Source organism: Dysidea avara, chromosome 1, assembly GCF_963678975.1.
Source record: "Dysidea avara chromosome 1, odDysAvar1.4, whole genome shotgun sequence".
NCBI lineage: Eukaryota > Metazoa > Porifera > Demospongiae > Dictyoceratida > Dysideidae > Dysidea > Dysidea avara.
Window position 1 is genome coordinate 18,871,224 of NC_089272.1, and position 21,171 is coordinate 18,892,394.

The 21,171-nt window shown below is 37.5% G+C and overlaps 1 protein-coding gene across 1 annotated transcript in view; it reads right to left on the reverse strand.

The window, feature by feature from the left end:
* The window catches only part of LOC136258318 (titin-like), a 105,554-nt gene that overhangs the window by 45,672 nt on the left and 38,711 nt on the right, over positions 1–21,171 (reverse strand). Inside the window, exons 19-27 of the mRNA XM_066051645.1 lie at positions 14,459–15,103; positions 11,168–11,812; positions 9,859–10,500; positions 6,919–7,563; positions 5,416–5,736; positions 5,036–5,359; positions 3,732–4,376; positions 1,949–2,581; positions 326–967 (exon numbers count right to left, since the gene is read on the reverse strand). Coding sequence (XP_065907717.1) covers positions 326–967; positions 1,949–2,581; positions 3,732–4,376; positions 5,036–5,359; positions 5,416–5,736; positions 6,919–7,563; positions 9,859–10,500; positions 11,168–11,812; positions 14,459–15,103 — 5,142 coding nt within the window. The remainder of the gene's footprint in view (positions 1–325; positions 968–1,948; positions 2,582–3,731; positions 4,377–5,035; positions 5,360–5,415; positions 5,737–6,918; positions 7,564–9,858; positions 10,501–11,167; positions 11,813–14,458; positions 15,104–21,171) is intronic.

Below are 21,171 nucleotides of genomic sequence, written 5' to 3' on the forward strand. Positions count from 1 at the left end.
ATATCTGTTACATAATCGCATCACGATGTTTACTGAAATGTTTACTAATTTTCCACTAGAGGCTATATTATGGTTGGCTAAGCTCTAGTTGCTGAATAGCATCTTCATGATTGATTCAGTGCTTACTCAGTGCTATAATACCTCATCGGTTTTTAAAAACAATTCTAATGATTGCTTTGACTACAAAGGGTAAAGCATGTAACAAAGAATCTAATCTGTTTAGATCCCTATCAGATGCTGACTAGCGCAGGTTAAATATTATGTCAACAGCTCAACTTCAAATCATACCATGTATTGACATAGTTGAAGTAGCTATAATACAAACCTCTAATGTCTCTCATGATGACAAATCCTGATCCATTAGTTTCCAGCATCATCACATTACACTCATATGTACCCTCATCTCCCTCCATCAGGTACATAAACTGGAGACTACTAGTGTAATTGTTACCACTACCACTGGTTGGGCTGATGGTCACTCTACTATCATTTGTAATAGTGTCTCCTCCAGGTCCTATCCAACTGATAAACACTAAATGTGCCTCCACTCCACTAACTGTACTCACTGTACACTGGATATCTTGAGGACTACCTACCATAGCTCCTTGCATAGGACCAGATGGTGTTATACTGACTGTAGGAGTAGGAACTGTAACATCCAGTGTGACACTACCAGTAGCCATAACTGGTGGACTAGTGTTGATCACTACCTCACACTGGTACACTCTACCATCATCAATTGTGTGCAGTTGTGGAGCCATGTAAGTAGCAGAATATATTGCTGAATTCCCTTGTAATGAGCTTATATTTACTTTATTTGTTGCAACCACAGAACCATTAGTACTCCAAATAATATCCATACTACTGGTGATACCTCTTACAGTAGTAACTGTGCACACCAAATTCACTTGCTGATCAACTATCTGAGCACTTGGAATGTTTATATTCACACTATATGGAATTACAACTACAAGATAGAAGACATGTAGCAAAAAAGTAATATTTATACTAAACACAGACAAAATTAAACACAACAATGTATGCTATTACAGTAGGACCTCCATTATCCGAACACCTGTGTGCCAGCTGGATTACACAAGTGTTCAGATAAGTGAATTTGTTCGGATAAATGAAGCCCATTGATTTATATAGAACTTTGTTGAACTACTCTAATAGAACATACACCTGTTGACAAAATACCCTAATAGAACAGCCACCACTACTGTTCGGATAATCGAGGGTTCAGATAATCGAAGTTCGGATAATCCAGGTCTTACTGTACATGATATTTATGTACAACAAACTTTGCTAGTATTGGGTACTTAAATAAAAAGACTTAACAGGGAGTAGAAAACTGGGAACTGAAATGGAACTGGCCCTAGAGCAAGAGCAGACATTACTTTGACTGCAGTTATCTAGTATATTGCATGCAAGAAGAGGAAAGTAGAACTTTAGAGAGGGGTAACAGGCTAATGAAGCACATCATGTCAATAAACAAGTTTTGAAATACATTTTGCTAAGATCTCCATCCACTGAAATGATCAAGATAGTAATCTTACAAATCTAATATAACAGTGGAGAAATAAGTCAGCTGGATCACAGTTAAAACAATGGAACGTTTAAAAGTTCCCATAAAGGAATAGCAGTACCAGAGGAGTTACTATTCTAATGCTTGAATATAGCTTCTGGTTAGTTTACAGGTTGGCAATAGCTGTTATTCAAATACTTTCTGTAGTGTTGGAACTCTTCATGCCAGCTTGTCTTTCTACCTACTGCATTTCCCATTCCTATTCCCACTTCGGATTTTACCTACTCCTAAAATATTGCTATATACAGTATCTTAACCTACTTGTATGCATGTACACACCACATGGTCACTGCAACAAATTAGAATTAGTTTAAATTAAGCAAATGATATATAAAGAATTTGATCATCATAACTGCTTACCAGTAAGGTTGCTTAGTTCGATAAAATCTGATCCATTAGTTTCCAGTATCATCACATTACACTCATATGTACCCTCATCTCCCTCCATCAGGTACATAAACTGGAGACTACTAGTGTAATTGTTACCACTACCACTGGTTGGGCTGATGGTCACTCTACTATCATTTCTAATAGTGTCTCCTCCAGGTCCTATCCAAATTGTCATTACTGAACTCAACTCCACTCCACTAACTGTACTCACTGTACACTGGATATCTTGAGGACTACCTACCATAGCTCCTTGTATAGGACCAGATGGTGTTATACTGACTGTAGGAGTAGGAACTGTAACATCCAGTGTGACACTACCAGTAGCCATAACTGGTGGACTAGTGTTGATCACTACCTCACACTGGTACACTCTACCATCATCAGTTGTGTTCAGTTGTGGAATGGTGTAATTGGACATGTACATTGTAGAATTGTTATCTGCGAAAATTCCATTTATTCTTTGCAAATCAGTGTCATCACTATTCCACACTATATCCACTCTACTGGTGATACCTCTCACAGTAGTCACACTACACTCCAGTGTTAGTGACTGACCAACTATCTGAGTGTTGGGAGCAACCAAGTCAACAACAGGAGTAGGAACTAATAAAGAGAAATTTATAGTTTACAGATAAGCTGTATTAAAGATTTGAAATATACCTACTAATCAGTAATCACACAGAAATTATTTACATGGTGAATAGCAGAAAACACTTTGAAGTAGTAGCAGCACTAATGTTGAGTTATTGCTAGGCATGAGGCTATTATGCTCCAAAAAGTTTTGAGCAATGCTCAAAAAATTACCTATTATGCTTTTGAGAATTGCCCATTATTCCCAAAATTATGCCACCATATAATTGGCTAATAATGCAGGTCTATTGATGTATGAGGCCATTTTAATTGATGTTTAAGCCTCAAATAGTCATGAATTCTCTAGCTGGTTGCTGTATTCGAGTATCTCTTTCAATGTGACTGCTTTATTAGAATAAATAATATTCAGTGACTGTTCCATTAGAGTTTCTGACTGCTCTATTAGAGTATCTCGATCTTTTTTATTGGTATATGGTGCAATCTGCGGACTTTCCTACTGCTAAAGCTTTATAATCACCTCAAAATGCTAGCATAATTCCTGATTCCCACACATACCAATTATGCCCGAAATTATGCTAGCATAATTGCCGCATCTCTAGTTATTGCTTAAATGTAGCAATACAATGTATAGTAGCATTTATAATAATATATTTTCAGAATTAAAACACTGCGCTAACCATTAGTAAAAGTAAAGACCTATAGAGTATACATAAAAATTTGTAGTTTAAATGTACTTCTAGATCATAATGTTGACCCTCTAAATATAATCTTCTAGTTATAAATGTTCATACAATGGTGGAGGGTGGGAAAGAATATAGAGGTAAAATTATTGAAGATGCACAGCTAAAACATAACTTTCAGATTCACATGGATGGTTTTAGGGGTTTCTGGAACCCTGTGTTATTTCCCACTTTACCAAGCATTTTGGACAATCCCACCTCACCAAACAAATTTATATCAACAGATTTGCATTAAACCATAAATAGAGAAGTGTAGATTATGAATGTAAATATAAACTTGTGGGGCATTGTACAGATTATTGGTGAGCCTACAAACAGAATTACAGTGTAACTGCTAAACAATAATACTTGCCCAGAATAAATGATGTATGCAGCAATACACACAATGATATACTGTACACAGGAAATATAAGTCTACTTACTAATTGGATAGTTAATTTCCACTGTACTTGATGCAGAAGTTCCTAATATCATCACATTACACTCATATGTACCCTCATCTCCCTCCATCAGGTACATAAACTGGAGACTACTAGTGTAATTGTTACCACTACCACTGGTTGGGCTGATCGTCACTCTGCTATCATTTCTAATAGTGTCTCCTCCAGGTCCCATCCAACTTATCATTACTGAATTCAACTCCACTCCACTAACTGTACTCACTGTACACTGAATATCTTGAGGACTACCTACCATAGCTCCTTGTATAGGACCAGATGGTGTTATACTGACTGTAGGAGTAGGAACTGTAACATCCAATGTTACATTACTGGTGGCCATAACTGGTGGACTAGCATCAATTATCACCTCACACTGATATGTTCTACCATCATCATTTACACTCAATGATGAAATAGTGTAAGTGTTACTGTACACATCTAAGTTTTGTATTGTAACATCTCTACCAACATTTTCTTCTTCTGATAGTGTTATATTTCCACTCCTCCAAATGAACGAAATTCCACTGGTGATACCTCTCACAGTAGTCACACTACACTGCATTGTCAGTGACTGACCAACTATCTGAGTGTGATGTACATCAAGACTTACACCATACGTGGTAGGCACTACAAATTATAGCACAGCAATTGATAACATAGCTACTGTATGTTCTATATGCTACCTACAGCTATATTATAGTACAATACTACACTATCTTGTATATGTTTTCAGTCTTAACAAAACTTTGTATATAGTAACACATTATGTCAAGGGACAATTGCCATATTATATATATTTTTATTATTATTATCATACTGGGTGGACAGCACAGCTGATACTCTTATAACAGTTATTGTTGTGAGTGCTGGACTAGAGGCAAACGTAGCATGAGGTGAAGCCAAATCCCATGTTTCATCTCAAGACCCCTTTTTAAAATTTTCTCCTTTCATCAGACATTGTAGATTAGCTATTGCATTGGCAAGTATAGAAATCTTTACATGATGAGTTATCATAATATAAAGTGTTGTTAGAGCTGAAAACATCTGCAAGCTGAAAGATACGTGGATGCACAAACGTGCAGTACTCAAGTGATCACTGATAGACTCTGCACAGTTCCTTGGTATAAAGTATACATATAGATGTTAGTCCATATACATGACATAATACAGCAGCAGACATCAGCGTTAAGATGTAGTAATAGTCAGACCATCATATTAACTGAGGTCACAACAGATATTTTTATCAATGAGCAATCTTTATACTGGGATTTATACAATTAACTAACCTGTGAGATTCTGTATTTCAACATAATTTGATCCTTCTGTTTCCAGTATCATCACATCACAAGTATACATACCCTCATCTCCCTCCGTTAGGTGAGTAAACTCAAGAGTGCTGATATAATCATTATTATTTGCTATAGTTGGGCTGATAGTTACTCTACTGTCATTTGTAAATGTGTCTAATCCAGGTCCCATCCAACTTATCAATACTAAATGTGGCTCTACTCCACTAACTGTACTCACTGTACAGTGTATTTCTTGAGGACTACCTACCAGAGCTCCATCTATTGAACGATATGGTACTATTGAGACATCAGGAGTAGGAACTGCAAAAAAGCAATAAATGTAACTCTTACTTATGTAGTAAAAAGCAACAACAAACCAGTGATATCCACTGTAATGTTACTGCTACCAAAAATTATCGGGCTGGTGTTGATCACTACATCACACTGGTACACTCTACCATCATCAGTTGTGCTCAGTAGTGGAATGGTATAGGTTGTCTTATAAACAGCTGAACCTGAACTGGTATAAGTTACATTCACTTCCTCAATCTTTTCAACTTCTAAACGTTCACTACTCCACACAATATCCACTCTACTGGTGATACCTCTCACAGTAGTCACACTACACTCCAGTGTTAGTGACTGACCAACTATCTGAGTACTGGTATTGGTGACAGTGACATTGTAAGGACTTGGAACTGACAAAAAGAAACACAATTACAGTATATGGAAATAATTGTACTAATAATCATTGTCAGCATATACATACTGTACATGGTAACTCTACACAGTTTGTATAATTTTGCAATGTAAAGCCATTCTCTTGTAAACAGTTAATGGTGGATATGTATACACATTGGATGGTCAGGTTGAACAAACTGGAAGGTTTCAGGAGAGAAAAGATCAAACTAAAATTTATTTTTGCAAAAAATACAGTGCACAAATACATGTATATACAAGAGGGTACTATGGCTGTGTATATCATGCATCTAGTTGTATGGCTCACAAACAGCATGTATCAGAAGTGGGGCTAAAGGTCATCATAAAAGTGTGGAAGTGACTGACCACTAAAAGTAAGTACACAGGGTTCAAACTGTGTGAATGTAAACATAACTGCTTAAAGACCTGAAACAATTCCAGTAAGCTGCTAAGCAATTTTATAATGTAAAACCACTGTTGTAGTCAGACAGTGCAACACAACAAATGACTGAAGCTATGCGCACAATTATTTCACCAAGCTTGTGTTCAAGAAGTTCCTTTGGGCATGCAGTTCATACACTTTTGGCTATTGAACATGTGTGTGGAACCTAGTAGGAACCATTACAAAAATAACCAAGAGTTTATAATGGTGTATATTTTGTAGCTTACACTATTATAAACTCTTGCAATAACTGATAAAGCCAACAAGATAATTGCTCGATGTGGTGAAAATTTAAACCCTACTGTAGCCATGTTGGTTAGCTGACTTTTCTAATGAATTTGCATGTTAGGTAAAAAAAATGAAGCTACGGAAATTTCCGTTGGCGAGGAACCAGGGGTTAAAATTATATGCACAGTGACATGCATTTACAGCCCTCTAAAAATTGGCAAAATTTGGAAACTTTTGCAATTTTTGCAAACAAAATTAGAAGAAAATAAAATGAGATGAAATTTGAAGGTGTGTATGTATCTCAGCAATGGCCAAGCAGAATCCATTCAAACTTGCTAAAAGAGGCATCCAACCCTTAGAGAGTCCACAGTGAAGATGGTCAGTTTTCATTCTGGTACTATCTATCAAGTTATAGATAACTAATAATGGTATTTCTAAATAAAATTGTTGTATAATGTAAATCCACATCACTGCATAACATACGTATACTATCATGTATGATGTAGCTTACCAGCAAGGTTCCTCAATTCAGTGTCATCCAGTGTAGTAGTTCTCAGTATAATCACTCTGCATACGTATGTACCCTCATCTCCCTCCATCAGGTACATAAACTGGAGACTACTAGTGTAATTGTTACCACTACCACTGGTTGGGCTGATGGTCACTCTACTATCATTTGTAATAGTATCTCCTCCAGGTCCCATCCAACTTATTGTTACTGAACTTGACTCGACTCCACTAACTGTACTCACTGTACACTGGATATCTTGAGGACTACCTACCATTGCTCCTTGTATAGGACCAGACGGTGTTATACTGACTGTAGAAGTAGGAACTGTAACATCCAGTGTGACATTACCGATAGCCATAACTGGTGGACTAGTATTGATAACTACTCCACACTGGTATAATCTGCCATCATCAGCTGTACTCAGTGGTGAGATTGTGTAAGATGTCAAAAATTTCACTGAGTTCTCATTTATTAGGCTTTCATTTACTCCTATCAGCTTAAGACTTTGTATGCTATTTCTGCTCCACACAATATCCACTCTACTGGTGATACCTCTCACAGAAGTCACATTACACTCCAGTGTTAGTGACTGACCAACTATCTGAGTATTGGGAGCAGTGACATCAATACTGCTTGGAGATGGTACTACACAACACATAAGAGCTCATTTTGAATTAAACTGTAATATACAGTATAGTGGGAAATTTTTGAAAGGTTAAATTTTTGAAAGAGTGCTTGATTGTATATTCAAAAAAATATTTTGAAACGGATCTTCCTTACAGCGCTACATCTTAGATATTTAACTAGAAGAGTGTGCAGAATCCGTGCACTAATTAATTGTAGGAAGGTAACAATGGCTGCGTTGATCGCAATATGCTGCTTTAATTGTTCAGTTAAACATAAACATTGATAAATGCCCATCTAGGTTTGGTAGTTACCCCTTTTCTCGGTTCCTTCACAGCTTGAGATCAAGTGTCAGCCACAACTACTTGGCTCTTTTAACCCTTCCAGCTATCTTCACCAAGGCTAGAATAATGATTTTCTCTTAAGCTTCAAGACTCGTGGTGTCATTCATGAAGTTGAATCGTGTTTGAAATCCAGCGGCTAGTGCCCATATACCAGCTGTGGTCTATAGCTAGGTTATCTAATATAGTAGGAAAAAAACACTCAAATTTTGTTTATGTTTTCCTTGATTATCACTTTTAAGATGTAATATTGGTCCTTGAGGCCAACTAGCTATATCTGATAGCTCATGAAAATTTACTTTTAAAAACACATTGTTATTTTAGAAAATTTAACCTTTCAAAAATTTCCTGCTACATGGTATACATGTTCAAAATGACAGGTTAAGTATGAGACTAAGTATGAGGACCTAAATGTATTTTTAAACTTTTTAAACCCAAGGTGAATCTAGATTCATATCTACTAGTGAGTCTCTAACCAGTGATTACCTGGTTTGAATCTCTCCTAATTATATCATGCATATTTTTCAATTTGGCTATTGTCTGTGTTACTTTAACATCTGAGTGTGCATATGTGACCAGATATAGCAAAATCAACCATATGGGCGCAAAAGGCAAAAGTGAGATAACACCAGCATGAAGTTGCTGCACTATCAGGCTAAAAATTTCCATATGGAACTCGCCTTCTACTTGTCAGGTCTGCTTTTGGTGGACCATTCTCTGGCAGCCTGTATAATCACCCCAGACGTCTGTACAGGTCTGTGAACAACAGGGAAGTGCTTTGGGGGGTTCATGCACTCTGGACAGACGAGCAGGGAGCTGAATGTGTGATGTATGTCTGCTTTGTGAGATTGCAGTCTATTCCCTACCTCTGACAGGCTGTTTTGTGGTTTGGTGCCTTCATTTACCATTCTCGTCCATTTTGTAGTCTATCTCTTGCCTGACCCGCCGCCCCCCACCCTCCACCCCTTTTTGAGGACACATGATACAGCAACATTGGTGAAAAAACCTATCTAAAATGGCGGGAAACTCTACAGGGATTACCTTGGCCACTAGCTGCTCTTAAAGGTTGTGAATTGCTCCACCTTTGCTGAAAAATCCAAACATGTAGCTGCCAAGGCTGGTGAGTAACAAAGCTTTAAATTATTAAAACACGTTTTTCTCTGAATCAACAATGCATCCATAAGGGTGATTTTCCAAAATCCAGTCACATATATAATATCATAGTTTTGGTGATAGTATTTTGTATCTCTCTTTGGAACCAGATTTTAATTAGGTGTTCCAAATATTGTGAAGTGTCACCTTTATTTACTCTATCTTTCACAATATTCCAAAACTTGACCTTTTCCAAATACAACTTTGTTCATATTGCCAATGCACAAGTTATATTGATACCTTAGGCTCCTGTGACTTTGCAAGAAAGCATGTAGCAAGTAACATCTAAAGTTACATTAACTAAAATTGCTGTAAGTTACTCACATGTAACTTATTGTATATTTATATTATAATTGGCCAGCAAGCATAAATAATGAGAACTATTCCAAAGTTTGGCTCCATCTCAGCTACTTGAGTATGCCTGAAAATTAAACCTTCTTTGTGGTCCTTGTGATTCTTGTTTCACTTAATAAAAGAAAAGTGCACTTTGCAAATCACCATAGTGATTTTAAATAACTGTATCCCTTTAAAGATGATTGGAAGTGACACATGCATACGTTTATGGTATTTGAAGGAATTTGCTAAGTGTTAAACACTGACAGATATCAGTATAAGTTATGCTGTTCACGCTGAACACTGTTCACATTTCAATTATACAATACCAGCTTAAATCACCTTTCTAAAACACATTTGTTATTTTCTTGAGAAGAATGAGCTAACCTCACACTATCTCAATGTCTAAGAGACTCTTTTTAGAATTAAGTAACATTTTAATGTTTTGTATTTCTAACATACTATACTAATTAACAGAAGACTTGCTCACCAATGAGTGTATATATTATGACGAAATCAATTGTATTTGTGTTTAGTATTGATATATTACACCTGTAAATACCCTCATCTCCCTCCATCAGGTACATAAACTGGAGACTACTAGTGTAATTGTCACCACTACCACTGGTTGGGCTGATGGTTAATCTGCTGTCATTTGTAATAGTGTCTCCTCCAGGTCCCATCCAACTTATCATTACTGAACTCAACTCCACTCCACTAACTGTATTCACTGTACACTGGATATCTTGAGGACTACCTACCATAGCTCCTTGTATAGGACCAGATGGTGTTATACTGACTGTAGGAGTAGGAACTGTAACATCCAGTGTGACACTATCAGTAGCCATATCTGGTGGACTAGTGTTGATCACTACCTCACACTGGTACACTCTACCATCATCAGTTGTGCTCAGTTGTGGAATGGTGTAAGTGGATGTGTACATTGTGAAATCATCCAATAACCTAGCATTAGTTCCATTTAGTCTTTGTAATTCTTCTCCATCACCACTCCACACAATATCCACTCTACTGGTGATACCTCTCACAGTAGTCACACTACACTCGAGTGTTAGTGACTGACCAACTATCTGAGTGCTGGGAGCAGTTATACTTACATTACCCAGAGGAGGAACTACAGATGAACATATTGCAATGAATTATGAATCATTTACATTATTAACACACAGGACAACATAATTATTATTACACAGTGTTTATGTAGCATTCTATTTCTCTGAAGTTCTACATCAAAGTAAAAAAAGTAGGAGGATGTGGTAGTTAAACCCCAAGAATGGAAGTTAAACCCCAGTAGTAGGTGAGAATCCTTAAATATGATGATTTCCACATTCAGTTTGATCAAAGGATGCACAAAGTCATATCATCTAAAACTGCAAGCACTGCAGCAAGATTCAAACTACACACAACTCATTGTAGTTCTTTATAAAGTCAAATGCTTCAAAGTATGGGACAGAAGGCATGTCATAACATGTTATTAACACCTCAGTTAAGTAATTCTCACATTGCTTATGAAGTCAAGTGCTTCAAAGTGTGTGATAGAAGCCAATCAAACTACACCTGCACTCATAGGATATCTGTTATAAACACCTCAGCCTCAGCCTGCAGTTGATAACAACTAGTGGTGGGGTTCAACTATAACTTAGCATTGCTATGTTTAAATGTGGACTACATAAACACTACTTTGATTTTAGTTTCAAACACAAGTCAAAAATCTCTTTGTAAAATAGTGAATGTCATTGTCAATGAAATGAGCTATACAATGTGTACTATATTTGACTTACCGTTCAAATTGCTTACTCCAACAGAACCTGATACATTTGTTTCCAGTATCATCACATTACACTCATATGTACCCTCATCTCTCTCCATCAGGTACATAAACTGGAGACTACTAGTATAATTGTTACCACTACCACTGGTTGGGCTGATGGTCACTCTACTATCATTTGTAATAGTGTCTCCTCCAGGTCCCATCCAACTTATCAACACTGAACTTAACTCCACTCCACTAACTGTACTCACTGTGCACTGGATTTCTTGAGGACTACCTACCATAGCTCCTTCTATAGGACCAGATGGTGTTATACTGACTGTAGGACTAGGAACTGTAACATCCAGTGTGACAGTACCAGTGGCTATAACTGGTGGACTAGTGTTGATCACTACCTCACACTGGTACACTCTACCATCATCAGTTATGTTCAGATGAGAAATGTTATTGATAGATGTGAAGATCATAAAAGTTTCACCCGTATAGCTAGCATTAATTCCTTGAACTACTTCTGCTAGCAAATCATCATTACTAGTCCACACAACATCCACTCTACTGGTGATACCTCTCACAGTAGTCACACTACACTCCAGTGTTTGTGGTTCACCAACTATCTGAGTGCTGAGTGTGGTGACATTGACAGTGGGGGTTGATACTAAATATATGTAGATGAAAAACCATGTAGTGTTTATTTTGAATGCATTGATCATAATTAGCTACATGTGACCATCTCAGCAAATCCAGCATACACTGCATGCAATGCAGTACGCAGGAAATGCAAATTTAAAGGGTTTGAGATGCTCCATTGTAGTTCTACAATGTACTATGTAACACGTTGACACCTCAAATCAAAGGAATTCCAGAGGATACATTTTCCATGTATAGGGATACATTTAAATGTACACTGGTGTACATTGAAATATATCCTGGGAATGTGGTTGCACTTCTAAAAGAGCATGCCACTTTCATTAAAGCAAGCATGGCCTTGATGTGGATGAGGTAGTGGTACCACCTTTTGTTTGTTTTATACAAGCTCAGACTGAAGTCGATTGTGGGAATAAATCAATGCTCACGTGATGATTACCTCAAATTGAAGTGCTGTCACAAAAAGCACTCAAATAAAGGTGTTACAATATCCTTGCCATTCTACAAGTTGGGAAATGTTACTAAAAGTTAAGAACTAGTATTACAGTGCATGCACAAGTGTTTTGGCACATTTTTGAATGTGGACACGCCCACATTACAGAAAACACGAGTTAATGAAGCTTACCCCTTTAGGTCTTTAGTATATATATATTGTGATTAGTCTTTAAACAATGCAAAAGCATTAAAACACTTATAAATTTTCTGAAATTTGTCCTACTCAACTTTTCCATGATATCCGTAGGACTCGTCTGTTTATTATAACAATCATAGCTACAACATTACTTGCTGCCTAACTCAGGGGCATAGGAAGATATTTCACTTATGGGTGCCCAGTGGTAAAGCTGAAGACCAAAAAAAATGTCGCAAGTATGACTGCTTTATAGAGTCATTGACTACTCTATTAGAGCATCTCGATCTTTTCAGTAATATATAGTACAATGTGCTGAACCTGTTAGTTATGCCACTGGAAATATTTATGGGTACCCAGGCACCCATGGAACCCATGCTTCCTACACCCCTGTAACCATAATTGAATTTTTCAGGCATGCATATAAAACAAATCCAGTTGTTACACCTGTATTGGCATCAAGGCTATCAGCCTGAAACGGAAGTACTACATATTAGCTGTAACATGGGCACTTGTGATTTGCCTATATATATGCCCTCAGCCCTTGGGCTTTGGGCATACATATCAGGCAAATCACTCATGCCCATGTTACAGTTATAAAATATGCTGACTTGTTTGACTCTTGTTTCTTTACATTTTTCAGTAGTCTTTGTTTCTCCTAGTTTTCCTTGCTGTGATGAAATAAAACTTCATGAGGTTATTCACAAAATTTCTTTAGCATGTATTCCAGATATAAATTGTCACATGCACTGACATTACTTAGGTAACGCATTACATTTGTAAGTAAAGTAACTTGAGTTATATTACTAGTTTTAATAGCTTATATTTTCACTACTCAAAAACAGCCAAGCTGTGAGGAAGAATATGGCCAGGTGAAAAAAGTTTTGAAATCAAAGAAAGTGGCCAAGAAATAGCAGCAATGATGTTAATGTTAGACTGTTTAAATTTATTAGTATTAACATTATTGTACCCCACTACTTATGACTTCACAACTTGTTCACCCAGCCTTTTTCACAGCTTGGCTTTTTTTATGTGTGGATTTCACTTCATTTCACTCTTTATACCAGCCTATTACTAGCCATCACTGGCTTTATGATTTGTTTTTACCCACATTTCTTTTTATTTACAAAGTGATGATTACTGAAGACAGAAGTTACTATATATATTGCATATTTTATTCCACTGTTTTGTTAATATTTTTGTAATACTCTAATAGAACGCACATTTTGAGGGCCTCTTAAACAATGCTCATAAAACATTCCAGAACAATCTAGAATTTCCATTGATAGATCTATAAAACTGATTTAACCCTGAACACCTGTACAGTATAAATAAATGTGTTAAGCATTCATCACAGAAGTGTCCCAGTAAGGTTTGGATGTTATGTGTGGGGGATCCTGGTTCAAGCCCTAAACAACTTTTTTTTTCGATATTTTTGTACACTTTTTAAGTGACTGTTCTATTAGAGTACCTCATCCTGGTGATTCTACACTCACTGGATTTTTGCTATATAACTCTGTAGCTGTTATTCCAATTTCCTTCAAATCACAACAGGTTTGTTGCCTTAAGTAGTTTATCCTGCAGCCATGACAGAAATCAAGGCAATTGAGTACAGGGATTGTGTTTGTAGCGATTTTTGGAAAGTGTGCAAATAGAAGCAGAATTTAATTCTAAGTTCTTGTAAACAATTCAAGAAAAAATTTGGGTACCAACATACATGGAGAATAGCTTACAATCAAATTTGGAGTGTAGCCTACCCTATCTGGCAGACAGTTATAATGCAAAAATGGTGTGATTCGGAGGACCATGGAGCTATGTATGTGTGAAAGTAACGTTTCTTTTCTTTGTGACAATATACGCTTGGTGCGGCATGCCAGCTTTCTTGGCCACACAACACACTACCATGTGTCTTGATTTTACTAACAATATCTATATCCTTACAAAAAATCATTCAGTTTTTTAATGCAATAATTATTATCAACTCTTATTACCATAAGCTAGTATATAAAACCTAAATCAGTAACTTACCTATGATATTTACCATCTCTGTTGTACTCCTTCTGATTGTTTCTAGTATTATCACACTACACTCATATGTACCCTCATCTCCCTCCATCAGGTACATAAACTGGAGACTACTGGTGTAATTGTTACCACTACCACTGGTTGGACTGATGGTCACTCTACTATCATTTGTAATAGTGTCTCCTCCAGGTCCCATCCAACTTATCATTACTGAACTTAATTCCACTCCACTAACTGTACTCACTATACACTGGATATCTTGAGGACTACCTACCATAGCTCCTTGTATAGGACCAGATGGTGTTATACTGACTGTTGGAGTAGGAACTGTAACATCCAGTGTGACACTGCCAGTAGCCATAACTGGTGGACTAGTGTTGATCACTACCTCACACCGGTACACTCTACCATCATCACTTGTGCTCAATTGTGGGATGGTGTAATAAGCTGAGTACATCATTGATTCACGTTGTGCCAAGCTTGCATTTACTCCCTCAGTTCTACTAATCTCTACACCATCACTACTCCACACAATATCCACTCTACTGGTGATACCTCTCATAGTAGTCACACTACACTCCAATGATAGTGACTGACCAATTATCTGAGTGTTAGAGCTTGCTACCGTGGCATTGTCGGGGATCACAACTATAACAAATATTAAATAACACTCTACAGATTTGTGCTAACACTAAAAGAGAAGTAGTTTTGGGGGTAACACCAGCAATATTATCACATATCGCATTATTTTCTTGGGTTAATGTACTTTTTATAATAATGCATTATATTTTGGTGGCATGTTAGCTGCACAATCAAGAGGACATCAAAGTTGTTGTGAACCATTTGCATTAGTTGTGAAATCAAAGTAAAAGTGGCAGGCAAGAAATGGCTATAATGATATTAATGCAACAAATGCTGCTATTATTTGATATTTAGACACATAAGTCATGCATTTAGTCAGTTCAGTTGATCAGTTGAGTATTGTCAAACAGAATAATAAATTGGGGGTTTGTCCACAAGCTAATCAAACACTACTACACTGTGAATAGTTTATGAAAAGTGAAACCTGCCACTCCAAATAAAACCTCACAATCAATTCCTCCTACTGTAGGTACACAGCTGAGGTCAAAATGCCAATAACCTTTACATAAACCAGTCCACATACATCAGAGGAGAGAGATTGGATACTGCCAACATAGTTTTGAACATACTTAGTGCCTAAAGCTAAGAGCCTAAAAGCATTGAGCATTATGTTAAAATAATAGTAAAATAGACAGAACTATTGTGCACTACTTGCTGCTTTATAGCAGCGTTGCACTTAGCCAACAAATAGGCAACTACTGCAAGTAGAAAACATGCAGTTGCAACAAGTAAGCAGCAGCAAAATCAAGTAGAAGCAGCTAGTAGCATCATACAACAGTTGCTAGCAACTACTATAAAAAGGTGCAAGCAAGTCAGCTAGAAGTATGCATTAGCAGTAACAGCAGAAACAATAAGCAAATAGCCTGTAGTATTGGAGTAGTCAGGCTGTAAATACAATTCCAAGGCTTTCAGTTGCTGAATAACTGTATTGTGAGCTAAAAATTTAATTAAGCTCTAATGAGTTTGACCACTGTTAGGGTATATTTGAATTATTGTATTATACAGTACATTTATCCTTTTCAGCTCTCTAAAATAGTTAGTGCTTAAAATTAGATTTGGTAATGGTTGTTGCTGACTTAGATCAAAACTTTGTAAATTCCACAGTGTGATTAATAACTTAGAAAAATAATTGCTGCAATTATTATCTAATCCAAAACAGCCAAGCTGTAAAAAAAGTGTGCGGCCCTCAGAAAGGCTATGGTGAAAAAAGATGTGAAATCCAAGGTGGCGGCCAAGAAATGGCTGTGATGGTAGGTTAGTGGTAAAAATTTTAATAACGACAATTCAGGTGAATTTTTGTGAAGCGGCACAAAAATTCACCTGAATTGTCATTATTAAAATTTTTACCACTAACCTACCATCACAGCCATTTCTTGGCCGCCACCTTGGATTTCACATCTTTTTTCACCATAGCCTTTCTGAGGGCCGCACACTTTTTTTACAGCTTGGCTGTTTTGGATTAGATTTCATTTCTTTTTGTATTTGTATACCCCAAAGCCGGCCTATGGCCAGCTTTGGGACTTTTTTAACCTATGTTTTTTTCTTTACTACAGGAAGAAGAAAAGATGAAGTAGATGTACTTTAAATATTTTATCAGTAAATGTACAAATTATATATACTGTATAATACATATGTGACCGGATTTGCGAAAAGGGGTCCAATTTGCCAACTTTGACAATTGATAACTTCAGATTGGAAAGAGCTATTGCCTTGATATTTGGGCAGTGGTGAGCACCACTATAGCTGAATACATGGTGAAATGTTCAGGTTAATATGTTACTTGAACACTGAGTTATGGTCTCCAACATTTACGGAATTGGATGTGTGTGGAAGACCCCTTTTCGCAAATCCGGTCACATATATTGATTACAGAAATCTCCATGGTGGTTTCTTTGTAACTGAACACTCTACAAGGTGACTTCTTCTAATTGCTCTCTCTACAGGGTGAATTGTTTGTAGCTGAACGATCTACAAGGTAACTTCTTCTAGCTGATCTCTCTACAGGGTGATGTGTTTGTAGCTGAATTTTGTATAGGTGATTTGTTTGCAGCTGAGCTCTTTACAGAATGGTTTCTTTGTAGCTGAACTCTCTAAAAGGTAACTTCTTCTAACTGATCTTTCTACAGGGCAATTTGTTTCTGGCAGAATTTTCTACAGGGTGATTTCTTTGCAGCTGAACTCTCTACATGGTGGTTTCTTTGTAGCTGAACTCTCTACAAGGTAATTTCTTCTAGCTGATCTCTCTACAGGGAGATTTGTTTGTAGCTGAACTATCTACAAGGTAACTTCTTATAGCTGATCTCTACAGGGTGATTTGTTCGTAGTTGAATTCTGTACAGGTGATTTGTTTGCAGCTGAGCTCTTTACAAAATGGTTTCTTTGTAGCTGAACTTTCTCCAAGGTAACTTCTTCTAACTGATCTTTCTACAGGGTGATTTGTTTGTAGCTGAACTATCTACAAGGTAATTTCTTCTTGCTGATCTCTCTACAGGGCGATTTGTTTGTAGCTGAATTCTGTACAAGTGATTTGTTTGCAGCTGAGCTCTTTACAGAATAGTTTCTTTGTAGCTGAACTCTCTACAGGGTGATTTGTTTGTAGCTGAAATCCCTACAAGGTAACTTCTTCTAGCTGATCTCTGTACAGGGTGATTTGTTTGTAGCTGAACTCTCTACAGGTGATTTGTTTGTAGCTGAACTCTACAAGGCGATACTTCTAGGTGATCTCTCTACAGGATTCCTTGTTTCTAACTGAACTCTCAACAGGGTGATCTGTTCATAGCTGAACTTTCTACTGGGTGATTTGTTTGCAGCTGAACTCTCTAAATGGTGGTTTCTTTGTAGCTGAACTCTCTACAATGTGACTTCTTCTAGCTGAACTCTCTACAAGGTGACTTGTTTCTAGCTGATCTCTCTACAGGGTGACTTGTTTCTAGCTGAACTCTCTACAGGTGATTTGTTTGTAGCTGAACTCTCTACATGGTGGTTTCGTTGTAGCTGAACTCTCTACAAGGTAACTTCTTCTAGCTGATCTTTTTCACTGCATATTTGTTTGTAGCTGAGTTCTCTACAGGGTGATTTGTTTGCAGCTGAACTCTCTACATGGGAGTTTCATTGTAGCTGAACTCTCTACAATGTGACTTCTTCTAGCTGAACTCTCTACAGGGTGACTTGTTTCTAGCTGAACTCTCTACAGGTGATTTGTTTGCAGCTGAACTCTCTACATGGTGGTTTCTTTGTAGCTGAACTCTCTACAAGGTAACTTCTTCTAGCCGATCTTTCTACAAGGTGATTGAGTTTTTTTGCAGCTGAACTCTTTACATGGTGGTTGCTTTGTAGCTGAACTCTCTAAAAGGTGACTTCTTCTAGCTGAACTCTCTACAGGATGATTTGTTTGCAGCTGGATTCTCTACGTGGTAGTTTCTTTGTAGCTGAACACTCTACAATGTGACTTCTTCTAGCTGAACTCTCTACAGGGTGACTTGTTTCTAGCTGATCTCTCTACAGGGTGACTTGTTTCTAGCTGAACTCTCTACAGGTGATTTGTTTGCAGCTGAACTCTCTACATGGTGGTTTCTTTGTAGCTGAACTCTCTACAAGGTAACTTCTTCTAGCTGATCTTTCTACAGGGTGATTTATTTGCAGCTTAACTCTCTACAAGGTGACTTCTTCTAGCTGAACTCTCTACAGAGTGATTGATTTTTTTTGCAGCTGAACTCTCTACATGGTGGTTTCTTTGTAACTTAACTCTCTACAGGGTGATTTGTTTGTAGCTGAACTCTCTACAGGGTGATCTGTTCATAGCTGAACTCCCTATAAGGTAACTTCTTCTAGCTAATCTTTCTACAGGGCGATTTGTTTGTAGCTGAGTTCTCTACAGGGTGATTTGTTTGCAGCTGAACTCTACATGGTAGCTTCTTTGTAGCTCTACAATGTTACTTCTTCTAGCTGAACTCTCTACAAGGTGACTTGTTTCTAGCTGATCTCTCTACAGGGTGACTTGTTTCTAGCTGAACTCTCTACAGGTGATATGTTTGCAGCTGAACTCTCTACATGATTGTTTCTTTGTAGCTGAACTCTCTACAAGGTAATTTCTTCTAGCTGATCTCTCTACAGGCCGATTTGTTTGTAGCTGAACTCTCTACATGATGGTTTCTTTGTAGCTGAATTCTCTACAAGGTGATTTCTTCTATAGCTGATCTTTCTACAGGGTGATTTGTTTGTAGTTAAACTCTCTACACGATAGATTCTTTGTAGCTGAACTCTCTACAAGGTGATTTCTTCTATAGCTGATCTTTCTACAGGGTGATTTGTTTGTACCTGAACTATCTACATGATGGTTTCTTTTTAGCTGAACTCTCTACAAGGTAACTTCTTCTAGCTGATCTCTCTACAGGACAATTTGTTTGTACCTGAACTCTCACATGATTGTTTCTTTGAAGCTGAACTCTCTACGAGGTGATTTCTTCTAGCTGATCTTTCTACAGGGTGATTTGTTTGTAGCAGAACTCTCTACAAGGTAACTTCTTCTAGCTGATCTCTCTACAGGGTGATTTGTTTGTAGCTGAATTCTGTACAGGTGATTTGTTTGCAGCTGAGCTCTTTACAGAATGGTTTCTTTGTAGCTGAACTCTCTACAAGGTAACTTCTTCTAGCTGATGTATCTACAGGGTCACTAGTTTGTAGCTGAATTCTCTACATGGTGGTTTCTTTGTAACTGAACTATCTACAAGGTGACATCTTCTAGCTGATCTTTCAACAGGGTGATTTGTTTGTATCTGAACTCTCTACAAGAAATCTTCTTCTAACTGATGTTTTAACAGGGTGAATTGTTTGTAGCTGAACTCTCTACAGGGTGATTTGTTTGTAGCTGATCTCTATACAGGTTACTTATTTCTAACTGATCTCTTGAATTCTGTTCAGGGTGACTGCTCTATTAGGATGACTGCTCTATTAGAGTATCTCGATCTCGCAATTGCTACACCAAGTTGGATTTCGTGTTATAACTCCGTGGCTTTAAGTCTGATTCTTCTACACCATTGAAGAGCCTTTCTAAGATGATAACTCCATCTGTACAGCGATTTTGAAAGCATTACCCCAAGCGGTTTACCTGGTAGGCGTGGCAAGCATAATAATAATAATAATAATAAAATAAAAATATTAAAAATTAGCTAATCTCGATTGCGTAATTGTTACACACTGTTGATTTTTTCGCTTTATCTTCCTGGTTTTTAGCTCGATTTCTTTCAAACCACAAAAGGTTTGAGGTTCAATAGTTAACCTATTCACCCACCGATTTTCAGCTTCTTCCCATACGCGGTTTACCCTGTAGGCGTGACAACATATTGGTGTTATTTTTCGTGCATAATCGCTCATAACTCTTTGTCTGTTTATGGTATTCCAGCCAAAGGTGGTACCGAGATGCGCCTTTATACCCCCCTTCTGTGTGCCAAATTTCAAGGCAATCGGATAACGCGTTCGAGTTTTATAGCAGTTTTTGTAAGTGTGCGACAAGAAAAAGAAAAATAAGAAGAAGAAGAAGAAGAAGAAGAAGAAAAAAAAAACGAAGAAACTCAGCCAATTTTTGAAGTCGCATATCTCGGGAACGCGCGAAGCGATTTCGCTCAAATTTGGAATGTAGAGTGCTGCAGTTGGGGGGCATGTCCACAGCAAAAATCGTCTTGTTTCATCCAGGAAGCACAGAGCTACGGAGGTGCGAAAATTGCGTTTTCTTTCTTCCTGTCAATATACTCACGGGTGTTACGCGCCGGCTTCTTGGGCCGCACGACACACTACCGTGTGTCTTGATATTGTTTACAAGTTCTACCAGGTATTAGGTTGGCAGCAGCAAGCAAGTAGAAAAAGCAGCAGCAAACAAGCAAACAGCAACAGTACAAGCAGCAGCAAGCAGGGGCACAAGCTGTAGCAAACAAGCAGCAGTAGTAGCAAGCAACAGTATTACAGTGAAACATCTCTAATCAGGTCACTGTGTAATGAGGCCACATGTCCATATCAGCCAATCCCTTAGTGTGTCATTTAATTATGTACAAAGGTGAACTGTCTTCTTCTGCTTACTT